At 37.0% G+C, this 19092-nt stretch overlaps 1 protein-coding gene across 2 annotated transcripts in view; it reads right to left on the minus strand.

Annotated features, from left to right (window-relative positions):
* Nucleotides 1–19092, minus strand: part of ARHGAP10 (Rho GTPase activating protein 10) — a 140759-nt gene that overhangs the window by 55541 nt on the left and 66126 nt on the right. For both annotated transcript variants that reach the window (XM_071753700.1, XM_071753701.1), the window contains exons 11-16: nucleotides 16248–16329; nucleotides 14844–14886; nucleotides 13482–13547; nucleotides 6858–6932; nucleotides 1676–1763; nucleotides 258–316 (exon numbers count right to left, since the gene is read on the minus strand). In XM_071753700.1, the coding sequence (XP_071609801.1) occupies nucleotides 258–316; nucleotides 1676–1763; nucleotides 6858–6932; nucleotides 13482–13547; nucleotides 14844–14886; nucleotides 16248–16329 (413 nt within the window). The remainder of the gene's footprint in view (nucleotides 1–257; nucleotides 317–1675; nucleotides 1764–6857; nucleotides 6933–13481; nucleotides 13548–14843; nucleotides 14887–16247; nucleotides 16330–19092) is intronic.

The following is a 19092-nucleotide window of genomic DNA, read 5'->3' on the forward strand; positions in this document are numbered from 1 at the left end:
GAGACTGAATGTTTACAGTGTATGTCCAAAAGTTTTTTCCTCACAAATAAAAATTGAGATTTCTAAGTCAGTCACAAGCTTGTTTGTCAATAGTCATGTCATATGTCAGCACTGGAAACTGGTTAAAACCTACACATTTTTAAAACTTTTTGTATTTCCCTTTCCTAGAGCTTCACTGGCTTGAAGAATTTTTCTGAAACTCCATTTGCACTGTGCTCCTAAGGCCATAACAACACTAAAAGAAAAGTCATATTTACTGGCAGGAATGATGAATTCTCCATGCAATTCATATGTCATCAGTGGCTCTGGAAGGCTTCTGTAAAACAAGGATGACATAATAAATTCAGCTATATTTCTTTATCTCTGTATTTACCCTCCCTTTTTAACATTCAGTAGTATAATCTTGAATTCAACTATGTTCAAATAGCAAATTCAGTACTATCAGAAAAATAAGACTAAATACATTAATTCATCTCCCAGAAGCTGAAGTGATGCTTTCAGTGAGCATGTCTGTTGGCTTTGCTGCCATAAGGTACCTTTCCAAATCACAACACCGAGATTGTTTCTCAGATGAAGAGTGTATGCATATACTAATTAATTCTTCATTAGTGTTTTTAAAATACAAAGATTCACAAGTTAGTGCCTTACTTAGAAATAAGGCCCTAAAACAGTTAAGTTTGCTGAACAGGAGCCATCCACAAATCAGACCTCTAAAGCATTTCAGATGGAAAAATTGAAATTGAAAATCTTAGTCATTAATTAAAAATGTACTGAAAAATGGAAATCTGAGTTAAAGCATCAGAGTTAAAACCTTCATTTATTAAGTTGACTTTGATGATGCTTATGAAATGCTGGAGTAAACACTCAGAGAGGAAATACTGCAAGTGGGGAATACTCCATGTGGGGGGATAGTTCATCATATGCATTTTTTTTCTTTCCTACTTTTGTTTCATTAATATTATTCTTTTCTATGCTCCATAAGAGAGACTTTATCATGATAACAGTTCTTCAGCATTCTTTGATAGTGGTTACAGTAATACTTCATTTAATAAAACCAGATTAAACAGATTAAAACCACAGAATTTGTTTTATACTATGAGAATGCAAAAGTTATAGGTTCTATGTTCTTGATAAGGAATTGGCCAAGGCATTTGAACAATGAACACATCCAAAATTCTTACTTTTAACACTCAAAATACCATTACTATTGCACCAGAGCAAGGACCAGAGGGGAAAGAGAAAAACATTAAGCATTTCATAAGCTTTTCCCTTTTCCTTTTGCACTGAAACACAAAAAGGCAAAAAATGCTTTTAACAGCCTTATCCGACTTTCAGTAACAACTCACATCAAGTTTATTGACAATTCAGGTGTCTGAACCAGAGAAATCCTTACTTATTGATCATAAAAATGTTTTGGAGCTTGCATCATATGAACATGAGTATTAGTGTTAGATGATTTTTCTTCCCCCAAGACAATAGCAAAGATGGTGTTTGTAAGGAATGAACCTATACTCCAAAATATGGGAGAAGTAATGTACCCTAATAAAATGCAAAGGAGACTTAAAATACAGAATTCATAGTCTGAAAAATAAATAAATAAATGTGTGAGAGAGAGAGAGAGAGAGAGAGAGAGAGAAAAAGAGAAAGGGACAGACAGAGAGAGAGAGATCTTTACCGCAGATACTGCTTCATAGCACTGGTAATTGTCTTCACTTCCCAATCTACAGAGTTTTCCAGGTCAACTTCATTGCAGGTTTTTGCATCTAGAAAATAATCAGAAAGAGAAGAGGGGCATAAAAAAAGGAAATTCTAAAGCAGTTTGTGCTACATGAACAGCAACAAACAGCAACACATTAAATTTAACCATTATATATTTATTCACGTGAACACAGAAATAGTATGTTCTTATTACTATTATTTAATGCTAAGAACATTTAATCCCAACCTCTTTGTCCATTCTATTCGCATATTTTGTTTTTAAAAGTACTTATTGCTAATTTTTTTCTTTCATGAAGGATAAAAATCACTTTAATGAAATACAATCTCCATAGCAATCGGGATTTTCACACCTTTAATTAAGCAGGAAGATGTACACCAACAGAGAAAGATGTACAAAAAACATTTAGAAAAAAGACCCACTAAGCACAACTTATCCTTTCCTCTTTCATTATTTAAAATGCAAGTACACCAAGAAATCTCTTTAAATTCTCTCCACAGTTTTGCTTGTAAACTGTTATTTCGGACTGCTGAGGAAAATGGGTAGCAAAATGCTATATGACCCTCCTGACTATATGAAAACCTTTAAAAGATGCTTCAGAAGTAGAAAGGGGACTCTTTTCTATCAGTAAGTTACCTGTACAGGATGCCCTGAGTGTCTCCCTTAATCAGTTTTAGCCAAATGGAAAAAGCACCTGTATGCTTGATCAGGTTCACAAAACTCCTTTTATCTTCTACCAGGTTACTTGGTAGAGTCTTATAACATGATAAATGTTGTAACTTTGACAAATTGTATGGTTGATCAAACTGAATGGTCATATGGCCACGGGAATGACCCATCAGGTGAAAGCTTTTCTTTGCAGAAAACAACACAGCACACGGGAATGTTTTTCAACCAAAGAAAAAATTGTTTTGGCCTCAAAACATGACACAATAAATAGCTGACACAAGAAGATCACACGTGTATGGCCAAACCAGCCCGACCTATTTGGTAACTTGAAGTGCTTGAGCTTCTGTTACTACTGCTCCATGTCTCTGTCAGTCACTACAGGAAACTCCAGCTCATGTCATGGTTGAATGTTGGGCTGGCAATAAATGACAAACCAGGACACTGACACAGATTACGTGTTGATCAGTTCATACAACTCAGAATCCATTTATTACTTTGGTTGTCAGACAAATGACAGACACGTTTAAAAAATCAAATTAGGTTCCCTGATTAAAGGTGCAGTCTTTTTACTGGGACTAAATAATTCTGTTCCAAAGGCTGTGCCAAGCAATTATTTATGTAACTGAATATTCTCCCTCATTATATCAATTATTTAAATCTCATTTTAAAATACAAGTCAGATAACATTTTCTATGAAATCGTTACTAGCCAACCACTAACCAAAATGCTCAGCTGTCTCAGGAAATAGTTTCTTTTTGATTTTTTTTTAGCCTGCTAGCTGTTTCTGCGTTCAGATTCCCTTTCTTTGAGAACATTTCTACTGAATTAAAGAAAAACTACCACTACGTCAGAAACTAGTGAAAACTATAGGGATTTTGTCACCAAACCACTATGTATTATCCAGTTTTTAAATAACTGCTTCATAATCATCAACATCCTTTACAGCCAAAGGATGCATTATGTGAAATTTGTTGATGAATTTGGAGAGGAAAATAGCAAGTGTCTGAATTCCAAAGCAAGCCTCTTAAAACAAAAAATAGAAAGCACTGCTGAAATATTTAATTATCTCTTAGGGGAAGGAAAAAACAACAAGCTAACACAACCAACAAAAAATTTGGCCCTGCTACCAACCCCAAACAACCCTAGTTTGACTGTGGAGGTACCATAGTTGCCCTCCCTAGCTCTGTGTCCCACCACCCCATACATTTGGCTGTCCTCACTCTGTTTTTCCCCCTGCCTCAAACAACCCAGGCCATTACCAGAACTGGAATTTCTACTGGGATTTCAAAAATGACTCGACTGGTTTCCATGCTACTTGTTTACAGAGCAGCCACTGTGCACTGAATGGCAACTGAACGGATATAAAAATAACCATGCAGATTTATGGAACAGCTTTTGACAGATCAGCTCTAAATTTCAGGCATCTCTTTCTGACAATAAAGGAGCCAGAGTTTATAAACAGTCCAGTTCACTCAGCTAGGTTAGGTGGAGACTCTCTCTGCTTTCATATGCAATATCCCCACAGTAGGAGTGTATGCAGACTGAAATTTATTGCAGATAAAGTAACAAGGAAGTCAGTGTGATTGTTTTGAAAGCTGCTGGTTTTGAAAAGGCAGAAGTACCTAAAAATGTTCTTCTACAACATGTAATGTCTGGCATTATTCACGCCAAGCAGCATCAGAAACCAAACTGAACTCATCGGCAGAAATTCCAAGCACTTAGCAGTCACTTCACCATGAGAAAGAGTCTGTATAAAAGCTGACCTAGGTAGCAGCTTTAACAAAATCTATCTGGGAAGCTTGTATGAAATGAACCACATCAGATCCATAAGGTAGATCACAAACAAAACAGAAATTGGCCCTAACTGAACCGAACTGAACCCCCTGCTGGCTGACAATGCACTCAGTGCTTAAAACAGATTCCCACAACATCAGAATTCCTGTTTACAATTAGATATCAAATTAATTTAACATTTTCCCTTTAAATGTATTATCTGTTTTCCTTACAAATGCCTCACTTAAATTTAGACAACTAGAGCCACAAAATAGATCACTGTAGCCCAACACCAGTAACCTGTAACTTCAGTGATTAGTTGCAAATTAATCATCTTTTTTATAAGCAGAATTGTGCATTTAGTTGAAGATGAAAATCTGTGCATTCACAGTATTAGAAAGCATGTATTGGTCTTCTAATACTACCTCAACACTCAATGTCTTTCCTAAATTTTATAGAAAATATTCAGAAATGGAAAACTCTGTGCTATTATGTCCCTGGTTACCATTTGGAAGACTTTTTTGCACTTTGGGCCTTTCAGACTGTGAACCTCATGGTCAATGACAGGTAGCTTAAAATACTTTGAAATTTTATCAAACATTTTAAAATACAGAAAATTAATATGAGGATTTTATGATTCCAGAAAGATCTTTCATATAAAAAGGATATCTAAGAGTATATCCCGAGACAAAGGATTAAAGATTAATCAGTCATTTTAAATTCTCTGTACCACTGTATATCAAAAAGAAACCCTCTTTATTCTTCCCTGAGGAAAGGCAGATAAAGAGTACATATAGGATTGCTTTCAACAAAGCATCTGAAAAAGAGCACCACCTGCTTGTACCCTAACTTTTTTTCTGTTCAGTATTTTGCTTTGTCTTGATACCACTGTATTCCTCCTACTTCAAACAAATATATCAATCTTGGGATGGCAAAATGACAAAAAATGTTTCTAATTTTTAAAAAATAACTAAAGGCAGATGCTGGTATACCCAGTAAACTCTTCCAGCTGCTACTGAACCACTGGCAACCTGAGTCTATTTAATTTGGATACCACTAATGGCAAAGAGAAAAATTTGCCTGCCAGACCTTCCTGCCCAAGCTAAGCCAGTAAGAACAAAGCTGAAAAACATCTTATGGTATCAAATTCATTTAATTGAGACACTCATGAGTGATAACACATCATTATTCCTATGGTCAATGGCTAGAGATGGTTATAGTTTATTGAAGCTAAATCCAACACAGAGAAACAACCATGAGAACCTGTTACAGATCAGTCATTTTTATTAATCTCAGTTCGTATTTCTAAAAAAGAGTCTTTTGTTACAATACTTTAAAGATAGAGGCAGATTTGTGTGCACTAATGGAAAACAGGGTGCTGTTAATATTGATTAAAGTAGGATATCATAAATTAATATTTAGCAAGGTCATTATGACAGATTGATATGACACACAGGTCCTCAAGCCTGATGTCTTATCATTTCTGAAGAGACAGCCTGTTTGAAAAAATAAAGGGAGGAAAAGAAAAAGTCTTACAGGTGGCACTGAACTGACAGCAGCATATAATATAAAAGCGCTTTGTCATTCACATAATGTCTGGGGTAATGAAATGAATTCACTTTCTGGCTTCCTCCAGTTTGCAGTGCCAAAGAACACTGTGTTATCAGCACAGATGGAGCATGCATGGTTCTGGAGAAGAGCCTGGTGCAAACTGCAAACAAGCTTCTTTGCATACCAATGAATCCCTGAGAATCAGACCTTTGCTGTCAAGTGACAGGTTTGGAAGCTCTATAAAAATGAACTAATCCCAGTGGTCTTGTCTGACTGCATGTACTGTCAGTTCTCAGGACAAGAAACTGGGAAACATAGCACATCTTGCAGTCATGGCTACTACTTTGGTGAGAGGTAGCAGGCAGATAAGAGATTTCATCCAGGTGCCAATTTTTTTTCTTTTTAATTCCCCCTTCCCTTAGTGACAGAAGAGTGACAAGGGAACTACAGTCACTGGGACTGAAGATGCATCAAAATTTCCAGAAAGAAACAGGTGGAAAAAAGTTTCTGAGAATTTTATGAATCAAAAAAATCTTAAAAGTGACAAATGGCTAACTAGGTATAAGAGAGTCCAAGATGTTATCCACATATAAGAGCTATACTACTAAGTTTATAAAAACAAATCCTTTCTCCATCTGTCTCCCGCCTTGGCACGTAGCTATTATTAATACTTATATCATATTCCTCCTCTCAAACCAGGAGGCTTAAATGAAATACTGTATTTTGCACTGTGATTAACTAAAGACACCATGGGTGTGTACATCTGTACATCATAGAGAAGGGAAAAGAAAGGTGGAAACTTCAAACAATAAAGGAATAAACTATAAAATTTCTTGAATTTGGTAGCTTGAATTTTCTGATCAGACCCTTCATTTTAGGATGTTTTAATCCCTCTTATACCAGACTTATACAAAGCCCATGATTTGCTCCTACATGTCACATAGAGGTTCTCTGAGTTTGCTCTTATCAATCACTCTTGGTCGTGCTAAACCAGGAGAACTTATAATGATATGGGGATTATTTGCATGGACTAAAGCAAACTAAATATAAAGAACAACTGCAGGCAGACAGTTTTAAAAATAAATATTGACAGTAAAACAGCAGGGAATAAAATATTGTAAAAAATTATTGTAAAATGGAGGCATACCCATCAACAAACTCAGAAGTCTCTGGACCTTTGAACTCACCCCCACAACTCTGTACAATCCTTGGTCATTTATACCTATTATGCAAAAAGAGAAGAAAAAAAAAGGTAGATAAACCACAGTCAAATTTAGTATTATAACTTTTCCTGAGGCAACAAATTCTTCTCAAAGACAGACAGACTACATAGTATTAACATAGTCATAAGAACAACATCACAATTAAAGTATTTCAAGAGTCCTTTTTTCTGTCTGAAGTTCATGTTTGGTTTTGATAAAGATTTCATGTACCTCTATTCCACTTCAGAAACTGGAAGTAGAAACAATAGGGACAAACTCTTGCCTGAAAAAGTGCCTGCGATTTCCAGATTTTTCAAATTACATTAGCATCTGCATTCTAATTATACAGAAACTGAACTAACAAGTGCTAAAGTAAGCATAATAAACTTAATTTTCCCTTTTTTTCTAAATACATAGCTGTCAACAAGAGTTTGGATAAAATAAAAAAGTAAAAATAAAATAAATTTTAAAAAAATACCTCTTGAGCCTTTTCCCAGTCCTCACAACCAATGCTTTTTCAAGTTTGTAAAGGCTTCTCATTTAAGATATGAGGCTTCAACTCACTGTGGTCCACATATGAGTTATGTCCAGGGGCACCACCACAAGTCACTGAAATCAGTACTTCTGGTTTTGTTTGGGATGAATAGAGTAGCTATAACAGGCATATTTTCAGTCCCCTTCTCTCCTTTCACATGGACACTGGGCCACTTTCCTGTCATTACTCTGTGCATTCCCATCCTCTCACATTCACTTCTCAATCTCTTTTCTTTCCCTGCTTTTTCCTTCCCTTACAACATGCAGTTTTATCCCCACAGAAACAAAACTATGAACATAACTTGAAAGAAAATGTGAGGGAGAGAAGGAGCAGAGAAGGAAAAGGACAACATAAGGTATCTTTTTATTTGCTGCATTGTTTCAGAGCCCATAGAGTGGGAGGCAAAATATTGCAGTACTGAAGCTGACACAGATGATTGAGGGGCCACATAATAAGAAGTCATCTATATACACCACCATATATATATATATACCCACCACTTCTATACCCACAGTGGCCCTGAAGAGTAACAATGCCACCAAATACCTGTGTTTCTACTCCAAGGAAATCTTTTCAAGTAACAGATTACTTGCTATTCCTATTCAAAATATCCTTCAACAAAGGAAGACTTGTGGAAAATTCCCAGAATCCATACAAAACTCTTCCAACTCCGAGAAAGAAAATTAAAACCAGTCATATGAGAAAAACTGTCTTGCTAAATAAATATTAGATGAAGTATTTAAAAATTATTAGCCTTGTAATGAATTCTGTCAGATGCCACCATAATACACAGCAATTAATTACCAATGAGGAGAACTTTGCATCCTCTACCTCCTCCTGCTCCTGCACAGCCTTGCTGCAGCTTTTCCTTCTTCTCTCCCCCCCTCCTGTTCCTCACATACTCTGCAGCCTCCTTGGCCATGTCATGGTTTTGAGGGACTGCTGAGCTCCTCCCTCTCTCTCCTGCACTGCTCCATCCTCTGTCCAAGACCAAAACCCACAGGCTACACCAGCAGCTTCTGCTCTCTATTACTCCACCTGGGCAAAACTGATCCTTTTCTATAGAGGTACCACTGCAGTGATGCTGAGTTCTAATCCAGATGTCATGCTCAGGGTAGACTCAACAGAATAAGCCAGATCTCCAGTGCTGCATCTGCCAACACCAAAAACCACAACTCTGGACTACGCTCACACTGTAGCTGTGTGCAAAAGGAAGAATTGCTAAAAATAGCCATGTAGCCAGAGTACTGTTCCTCTCAAAATACAAATCTTACCAAGTTTTATAATGATCCCCAGAACTGTGTGATATAGCATACTACACACCACTTAATGACTGCCAACTCTAATAAATAAATAAATAAACACAGTCTTTGATTCACTCCAAACAAGGATGCATGAGGAATCTGTCCTGAGAGAAGCAATTATTTTTACTTCAAAATTTCTCAGAGGTGTCCAGGAAAATTCCATTACAAAAGTAACACCAAGATTTAATGCTCTGCCAAAATGCATCACACATTTTTTAATACAATGTCTACAGAACAACCCTCCTGTATTGTATGCAATAAGGTAAAAAGTTGGAGAAACACTATCAGAATCAAATACAGCTCAGCCTCTTTTGCTTATCTCAGAAGTTGCTTCATGAATTCCCCTGCTTCTAACATTAAAATCAGGAAGAACAAAACTGTGCAATGATCTCAAACATACATTTACAGGCTTAAATATAATTAAGGTCAAACCACAGAAACTACTGCTGAATATTAGAACTGACATGGTATGCAAAAGTCTCTGAAATTACTGCAGTATTGAAACTAAGACAATTCTTCAGCAATAATCATGAGTCTGTGAGAGTAATTATCAGATAATTGATCCGTTTCAAATTCATCAACCTGAAAAAAGCACAGCTAATTGCAAGCAGACATCAAGAAGTGCAAAGAGGAATTAATATTTCAACAGAGTTCTAAATGATACCTTTAAACATACTTTCAAATGATGTTTTATTTAAAACATCCAGTTTGAAACAGCAGCGGATCTGATTTCATCTGCACATTTCAGATCTTCAGCACACCCGAGACTGATAACACTTGGCTTTTACAGCACACAATTGACAAGCTGACTCACTGGAAGGAAGAGCTTTCCCACCGACTGAGATGCTGAAGGGTTCAGACGCTGTGTCTGCCGGCTCAACCAGAATCTATTGGCAACTTAGAAAAGTAAAGCCCTGAGGCAGAGTTGCCTTCATATTTACATTATCTCAAGATGTTTGGCTGGCTGATACAAGAATTTGGCACAGGTACACCATTTGTGAAACACGCTTCAAAAAATAAGATATTGGAAGTTAAGGAGTAATTTATACTGTTAATGTAAAGCTGTTTAATGTTATACTGTTTATATTGTAAGCAAGGTACGTAGGCAAGTTTACTTTGAGGCTGGCATCATACATGTGGCTGACACAGACTAGCAATATAGCTGCAAATACAACTTGTTATACCAAACTCTCCTGTACAGAAACAGTCGTACAAGTGACACTCTCAATTCAAGGTAATGCCAGATTTTAATTTTTTTTTTTTTTTTTTTTTTTTTTTTTTTTTTTTTTTTTTTTTTAATTACGTGAAAAGGTTTTCCACTTCCTCCTCACCATCTTGCTTTCTGATGAGCAGACTGGACAGACAGCTCAATGCTGCCATCTCTCTCTGCAGCTCAGCTTAGCAGCTCCGGTAGTTCAGAAAGCAAAACACTGCTCTGGCAAACACTTACCTACCACATCCTCACAGAAGACAGAACCGGCATCTCGCATACAAACACACACACAGCGTGTTTACTACAGGAGCAAAGAGCTCTTTGATGTTACTTTAAACTTTTGCCCCATTGTGTTAATCTCTGAATTATAAATAAAATACTCCAATAGAATCCCCAGATGCTCTCTCAGACACAAAATCCTGGTGCTCATGCAATCAGCACCGTGTCAGTACATAAGAGATAAGCTGCATCTGTTGATGTGTATCTCAGTGTCTCCTGTCAGGTAAAGCAGAGCCCATGTCTTACAACCCAGTATCAAATCAGAAGCATATATGCATTTTAACCAAGACATTACCTTTGATCCTTCTAATCATTCAGAGCAAATAATTTCCTTTTTGGCTTTATAAAAGGGAATGTAACTGAGAAAGAAATATTCAGCCATTGACAAGTTTATGTTCAATACCTCTGTTATGCTCTCCTCTCTCTGAATACCAGACTTTTTCTGCTATAACATGACAAGTCTAATCTCAGTTTCCACCCACACTAGACTGTCCTCTCTTTCCACCCACGCCATCCTCACACCCATTATGATTAAAAGAGATAAAAACATGGCACACAAGCACAGTCTCTGAAGAGGCATCTGTCCTGTTTTCTTCTGCCGAACACAACTTGCTTTTGATGTGTTATCATTAAAGTAAAAAAAAAAATAAAGTAAAAATTGTTTTAAGAACAAGTATACCTAAAAAATCTGCATCTAAAAGATGGATTTTCTTCATCATGCAACTATTTGACTGTCTGAGGCAAACAACTGAATGTTCTCCTGGCCCTCCATTTGTTTAGCTTAGCAGACAGCAGAAGGTTCTGCAGGTTTTGCAGCAAACAGAAACTGATGTTCTAAGAATTCATTAGTTAGTCTCATGGATGAAGTCAGGGTTTTGTTTTTCAGGATTTTGAATTTTTTTTTAAATGCAGTAGATGTTAAATTCAGTACTGACAAACAGAAATGAAGTCCTCAAGTGCTTAAAATGCAATGGATGAACCAAGTTCATTGAAACAGAGCTAAATTGCTGAATTCCTGGAAAGCAGTACCTCACCTAAATTCTGAGAAAATAAATATTTGCTGAATACTGTTGTGTTTGCTTTTTATTTCTTAAGTACTTCCCGAAACAAAATTAATAAAAGTAATTTCCATTCGTATTAATAGCTACAAAGCACTCTGACTTACAAAGGCTGTGTACAATGGGCAGGGAAGATGCACTATCTCTAAAGATAAAAAATACTACAGCTAGATTTGCTAATTTTAATTCTCTTCCAAGAATGCTTCAGAGCAGCTCCCACTTGGGGACACATGTTTCTAATCTATGCAAGCTGATCACCTGTCCTGAACAACAATATTAGGTAGGTGCACCTTCTTACATGCCCCTAATCATAGGCATAAAGAGCAGAGCAGACTTTAATTACCACTCAGTTTAAGCTATGTATGCACAGCCATGAGAAGAAATCCCATACCTAACCCATTTTTCCAAGCAGGCACTTCATGAAAAAAGTGTGAACACTTTTTTCCACAGTTATGTTCTTGGTTCACTTTCCTTCCAGGGTACCAAAGAAATGAAAAAAACAAATAAACAGACAAACAAACAAAACAAAAACTACTTGAGGAAAACTATTTAAAAACTCCTAGAGATAATAACCCAATATACAGTGTACTCCACTTTGCTGACATGTAAACATGACTCCTAAAATACTGTAAGGTAAACAGTCAGGATGGTGTTGCTCCACAGCACAGTTTCATTATATGACCATGTTATACTTTTCATGAAGTCTGCCTCATCCAGTGCAAAGAGAAGATCCATCCTATACCAAAGCAGGGCTTTGCAATGATGGCAAATAATCTGTGGGATGGAAGCTTTATCTGCAGTGTTTCCCAGATGAAATATTCACATTACAAATGCCAGTAACTAAAATTTTTCAAGTGATGAGACAGGCAGACCTTATTTGAAAAATTATTCAAAGAACAGACTGAAGAAAAATAACACCAGATAGAATACGGTCTAATCTGGAATAACATCTTTAATGCATCAGACAAGACTAGTACAAAAAAAGTCCAAGAAAATAAGAATTTTAGATGCTGCTTGCTGTTTAAATGCTAAGTTCTCAATATAACAAAGGCTGCTCAGACTTGCTAACACTATTGTATAGTAAGTGCACACATGGAAGACACTGCTTGTAAGACTCTATAATGACAGGAATTATGATTTACCCATATTTCTGCACAGCTACCTTAAACTGGGTTGTGATACAAAGACAGATACAAATATTCTTCCCTGTGCAATGCTAAATCTCTAGAAAAAAATATACTACTACTGAAAAATCATAAATCTCCCCTTTGGGAAGAGGAAGGAAGGTCAAGAATTTAGGAGAAAAACAAAATTCCCACAGAAAAATTTCCGTATCTCTTTTAACAAACTAAGAAATACACTGTAAACAATTACCTATTTTCATCTCTTCATCTTAAAAAAAACAAAAAACAACAGAACCAAACGGGCAGGATCTCCACACAATCCCCTATATAAAAGACTGAGCCTCGGGGTGGCTGCTCACCTCACATTTCTGAATGTCCATCCAAGGATTGATGTCTCATCAAGTGGCAGCAATACCAAAAGCTGATACTATCCAGTGTCCAGGTTACACAGAGCCTCATTGCATTCATAATCCCAAATACCTCCTGAATAGTATCTGAGTACTGACCCTTCTCTTCTGTTGCCAGCTTTAGAGGCACAACAATGAGTATATGCAAGTTAAACCTGACAGCATCCTTGTTTCTGGCATGAGACTACCTCCACCAAAAGCACTGAAATATTTTTTGCTATTCACTTTGCCTGCTCAGCTTCTGTTCTTCTGTGTTGATTAAGCAGAAAAGTTGAATTCAAAGTTCATACATTAATAAAAAAATTAATTAGTCTGTTCCAACAGCAAAGATAAGGCATAGGAGTTGCCTACAAGAAACAGTTATGGGATTTTTTCTCAGTTGTTGCACACAAACACTGGCTTCCTTTGTCATGAGAGGTGCTATTATGCCCTTCAAAGCACCTCTCAAAAACACAATGCTTGAGGAAAAGCCCCACATAAAAGGCTGGGACTGGACAGAAGGAAGCTTCTGCTCTGGTCAGTGTAACCAGTGGAACATCTACCATGTTAAGACTTCCCCACAGAGCTACAGGAGAGTAGATGCCAAGGGCCTTTCTCAAAGAGCTCAAGTGCTTCACCCCCTCCCCAAACAGGTTGTGTTGATCATTACCTCGTGTTTCAACAGCACTGATGCACTTTTTGATGATGGTGAACCCTATCTTATCCAATTGTGCACCTAGAAGGAAAACAAAAAAATGTTTGAAAAGTTTTAAGCACCATGACAATGATGTCTTCCACTGAAAAATACAGCTGGACTGTGCAGGGATATATGTATAATACAGCTAGGACTTCTCAGGCAAAACAGTAAATATTCTGGAACAGGAATATTTCATCACCTTTCCTAGAGAAATTCCCCTCTCCTCCTTCAAAACCCAGCCTAGCCCAAGTAAAGAATCATCCTGGTGGTAGCAGCTTCACTGAATCTGTTCACAGCAGCAGCCTTTGAAGAATGGGATCTCTGATTAGGTGCATATGTTGGCAAATGCAAAATGGAATTTAGCAGTACTCAGTGCAACACTGACAACATCTGAGAGAGTTAACCAAATGGGACAAGGAAGTATTCATGATGAAAAACATAATCATCAACAGCAGGGCTTTTACTGAGTCCCAGCCTAAGCCAAGGAAATTCCCACAGTACTGGTACAGGACACATGTAAATCATTTCACAGCAGTTTATGATCTGACTACAGAAAAGCAGATGCATTAACAGCACCACAGCTGAGATCCAGCATTCCTTTGCTCTTCCTACTTTATTCTTTTCCTTCCCATCAAAACTTCTTTTAAAAGCTGATACTGCAAAACTTCCCTGCCCCCACACATCTGGCTTTCTTGCTCCCAGGGACCTGGTCTTGCACCACAAAAATAATAATCTGTGGAAAAAGCTCTATTAATAACACCCAGGACCCAGCTTTAACCAACAATTTAATAAAAGAAATTACAAGTATAAATAGCCTGATAATGCAATAAGGATAATTGTCTGCACTCACACACTTTGCTACTAGAAGAAAGCTGATGTCATTTAAGGAAAGTCATCTCTTCTACACCCATACTGTATTTCACATTTTAAAAACATGTATCCAGGATTTTTGTTGACCTTTATGTTCAGCTGCGATTGCTTTTAAAACTACACTGATGAATTCTAACAGATATGTATGCACAAGATGGATTAAGAAACTGTGATACATTTACATACAAATTAACCCTTTTTTGAGTTAATTTCAAGCATGAAGTAAACTGGCAAAACTAGACTGTTTCTCTAGCATATGTCCAGTCCTACAGTCCAGTCCTACAGTTCTTACCTACATACTGAACTGTGTTATTGGGAAACCCCATTGATTTCAAAATCCACAAAGTAGATTCAGAAACCTAGATTAAAAAGAATTCTGGATCCATAGAAAAAAATCTACCTTTGCCTTTCTCAGTTGTAAAATATTAACAAGAAATCATCTTTAATAGTAATTTAAATACTTACTTCCCTCTCGTTTTGTATTTGCTTTATTCAAATTGATGAACAGCTAATGCAAAAAGAGTAAAGAGACAAATTATTTTAAAGACTTTTACAAAACAAGAAACAAGACACCCCAATCTTAATGCCCAGTAAGTAAAAATACAGCTGTTTACAACTAGAACATATCATATCTAACTGCAGCAGCTCTAACAGTGTGGACTTCTGGTCCTGCTCACTCAGAAAGTAGACAGTTGCACTTTTTAAGGAGTGACATTTAAAAAAAAAAAAAATCCTATGTTTCTCTGCAGGTTAATTTCCCACAGTTCAAGTTCCTCAGATCACTGTGAACTGCTTTGCTGAAATCTGGGAGTTACATCCCAGCTCAGTATTCCCAGAAATTTTAAGCTTACTGGGATGCCAGCTCAGCCAGCATGTGATGGTAACAAACACCTCTGATGGTAACAAGCACCTCTGCAGAAAAAGCACAATTCTTATAATAATTATGACACTCAAGCCCACTACTGAAATCCCCAGCAGCCAACTTATTTTTGGCCAGATATAATATCTATGATTGCAGGAATAGTCTGCAGTGTGTTTCAGTTCTGCAGTTCATAGACTCACAGATGGTTTGGGTTGGAAGGGACCTTAAAGCTCATCCAGTTCCAACCCCCCTGCAATGGCAGGGACACCTCCCACCTTCCCAGGCTGCTCACAGCCCCATCCCAATGGCCTGAGGCACTGCCAGGGATGGGGCAGCCACAGCTTCCTTGGGCAACCTGTGCCAGTGTCTCACCACCCTCACAGGCAAGAATTTCTTCCTAATATGTAACTTTAATCTTCCCTGTTCCTATTTAAAGCCATTATGCCTTGTCTTATGCCCATGTCATTATGCCCATGTAGTGTCCATTCCCAGCCTTCCTGGAGCTCCTTCAGGTACTGAAAGGCCACTACAAGGTCTCTCGAGAGTTCACTCATTTCCTGATGTGAATCAGTAATTAGGGAAATTAAAGTACAACTTTTTTCTCATTGATAAGAATTATTTTTTTTTTATTACTATATAACTAACCCTTTAACTAACTCACACAAGCACATAAGTCTTGCTACTAGAATGCAGTATGTCAGCATAAGACTAAGTGGACATGCTTGTATTAGACTAGAATACCAGTACCATCACTGTGATGGGAAACCATTTATAAAAACTAATGTTGTCATTACAATGAAAAATACATCAGCATTAGCAGTTATCTACTTTGAGCCTTATCAAATTACTCATCTCTCCTTGATTTTATTTCACTTTCAGTCTTTCTTCATTCAACCTATAACTTTGCAAACTACAAAGTCCCAACTTTAATATTAAAGTATAAATGGGATCACGAAGCAGGAGATGAGACAATTTCTCTGTTAGGAATATAAAATCATGATGCTTACAGCTTCTTTTCCATCCAAGGCTTCCATCCACAGTTTTCTGTCTTCCTCAGAAAATGCCTGCATGGTCACAGGAACTCCAGGCCTGCAAAGGGACCAACCAAACAGATTAATTGCTTTCACTAGCAACTAAAAATGCTTTGTGAAACTCTACTTCCAGCTATAAGCAGAGTCCCATTGTCCAAGAAGTCAGGGTTGTTGTTTTTTGCTTAATGACCAAAGAGTACTCATCTATAGATGAAAAGGTGCAGAACTGATACACACAATAGGAAATAGCAAGAATGGGGAAGAAAAAGGAAAGTGACTGTAATTTGCAAACTATTTATTTGAAATTGCCCATTGCTAATAGCCTGTTGATTTCAACACTTGCTGGAAATCACCAAGTTTACTGAATTCTAAATAAACTTGCTCTCATGTTGCTGTGCTGCTACATAAAAAATAGCTTTTATCAATTTATTTGATGGGATGTATTCAGCCTTAGAGCAGAGACAATTACTATAGTTTTCTGCTCAATATGTTATAAAAAAGAACCAAGCCTTAATGCAGTGTCTCATTACAAAACTCCCCTAAAAAGCAACCATGGACAATTTATAGAACACAGGGATTAGTGAAGAGAGATTAAAATAATCTACTTTTGTGTTTATATAATAGGAAACTAATAAGAGTAATTTTGTGATTCAGCATGCTGTACAATCAAGGAGAGTTAAAAGCAGAACAGGTTATTTGGGTAATTATTTTTCTGCCAATTAAAAAAAAATCATTATATTCAGCCTGCCAATACTTTTGGCAAATCTGTAAATTTCATTATATAGGGATGGATAGAAATAGAGAACTAAGTCATAACATGCTCTCTCTCTTCTGTTTATAAATCTATCTTCAAGTAGCAAAATAGCTGAAGGGGGAAATGTTATCTAAAAACAAGAACACAGAGAACACCAGCACAAGTCTCACTTTTAATTAAAACTGTAAAAGTCTACACCATGTCCATATTTTTACACGTTGAGATATTCCTATTTTGTTTTCACCTTGCCATGAATTTTATCAAACCACAGAATTTAATTTCAGTGTAAAACCCTATAAGTACCAATATCTCCTGCTCGAAATCTCTTTTCAGACACGTGAGGACACAGCATGCACACCCCCCCTGGCAAACTCATCTGAATGCAGGGAAGCCCAGCTACAACCTAGGAAACTGGCAGCAATGCAACAACTCATTTTCTTTTGGATTAGTTAAACTGAGAAGAAAACTAAGCCATAAAAATGGAGCTCTCACTGAGCTCTCAAGAGAGGGTATGGGAAGCCTTGACTTCATTTCCCCAGCTAATGACTGAAAAAAGTTAATATTGGCATTGGTAGTAACAGTGAGCAAAGCAGCTTCTCAAACCATCCCACTTTTTTCAATGCAAACTGGTCTGATAGTAGTGCAGAGCTGCTATAATCATAAACATTCTACCCTTGGTAGAAAAATACATTAGGTAGTTAGCTAAATTAACAAAACAACCAAAAAAAGTCACATATGGATCTGTCTTTTTTTCTTGTCTACTTTCCTTTACTAGTTAAAGCTAAAACCAGGGCAAACTTTCCATCTTTTTACTAAAATTCTAACTGTGGAAGTATAAAGAGCATCAACCAGAGACAATACATGAAACTCAGTCTATGCTGCATGAAACATTATTTATTTGTCTTCAAAGGGGACAAAGACTTCCCTTTTCCTTGTCTTGTATCTGTAAAATGAAAATGTTAGTAGTATTTCAGAAGTATTCAGAAGTATTTCTCTTCGTCAATAGAAAGTCTTTTACTATACCAAAAGACCTCTGCTGTCTTCTTGAGATATAAATTTTTCTGTATTTAATACCTGTCACCTCCAAGTAAACATGATGGAGTACTAAAAACAGAAAAGACATCAGTTGCCAGAGAATTAGCCCAGATCCTGGCACCATTAGAGTTTATAGTCATTAAATATCAGAATGTAAAAAAAAAAAAAAAAAAAAAAAAAAAGGAATCAATGTGGCTTTCTATTTAAAAGAAAAATCTATAAAAATTCAGCTAACTCCAAACAGTTCTCGAGTCATGCAAAAGGCTGAACACTTGCTACTAGGAAGGATTCTTTCTAAAATTTTACTGTCTTGCCTCTTTCCATAGCACAGGAACAAAGAAAACCCCATGGCCAGCCATCAAGCTGCATGTTATTTTTTAAATTGGACAAGCTGAGGGATAACTGTGCCCTGAACTGATACCAAGGAAACAAGCTAATGGCCTGCAGCACAGAACTAATCTCCATGGGAACATCTCAGCACTACACACATATATTATTAAAAGAAAAATGTCTGATATCAAGGTCACAGTGGACCAGTTGTGTCTATTATATTGGGACAGAAAGATGGATTAGATTTTTCCGACTTTTACCAGAGAAGAGAATGAAAAAACGTTTTGCAGGATCAAGGAAGGGCTGCTCTCCATCCATCTCTGTTCAAACTCCAGATACCCCATTGAGCAGAGATGACACACAGAGGGGGACAGACTGACATTTCTCATGTTACTTTTTTAGCAACTTTTCAGACTTAGTTTGAAATTTGTTATTCATACTGACGGATCCGCTGACCTGAAAAGAGCTGATGTCAAGAGTTTCAAACTTTACTCCCTTCCCTACCACTGGGACACAGTGTTAGAATAGCTAATCCACATCCTCCTCAAATCAATAATCCAAGTTCAAACCGTGCTGTAGACTTGTGACAAATGCTACTTGAGCTGTAATGAGCATCTTGTCATCTGCCATGAGAGCTGGGAGGTTTCAGATGCAGTCTGACTGGCCTGGAAAGTTATAGCCATAGCCTCTGACCTAACACTA

Source organism: Heliangelus exortis, chromosome 10 (assembly GCF_036169615.1).
Source record: "Heliangelus exortis chromosome 10, bHelExo1.hap1, whole genome shotgun sequence".
In the NCBI taxonomy this organism is placed as follows: domain Eukaryota; kingdom Metazoa; phylum Chordata; class Aves; order Apodiformes; family Trochilidae; genus Heliangelus; species Heliangelus exortis.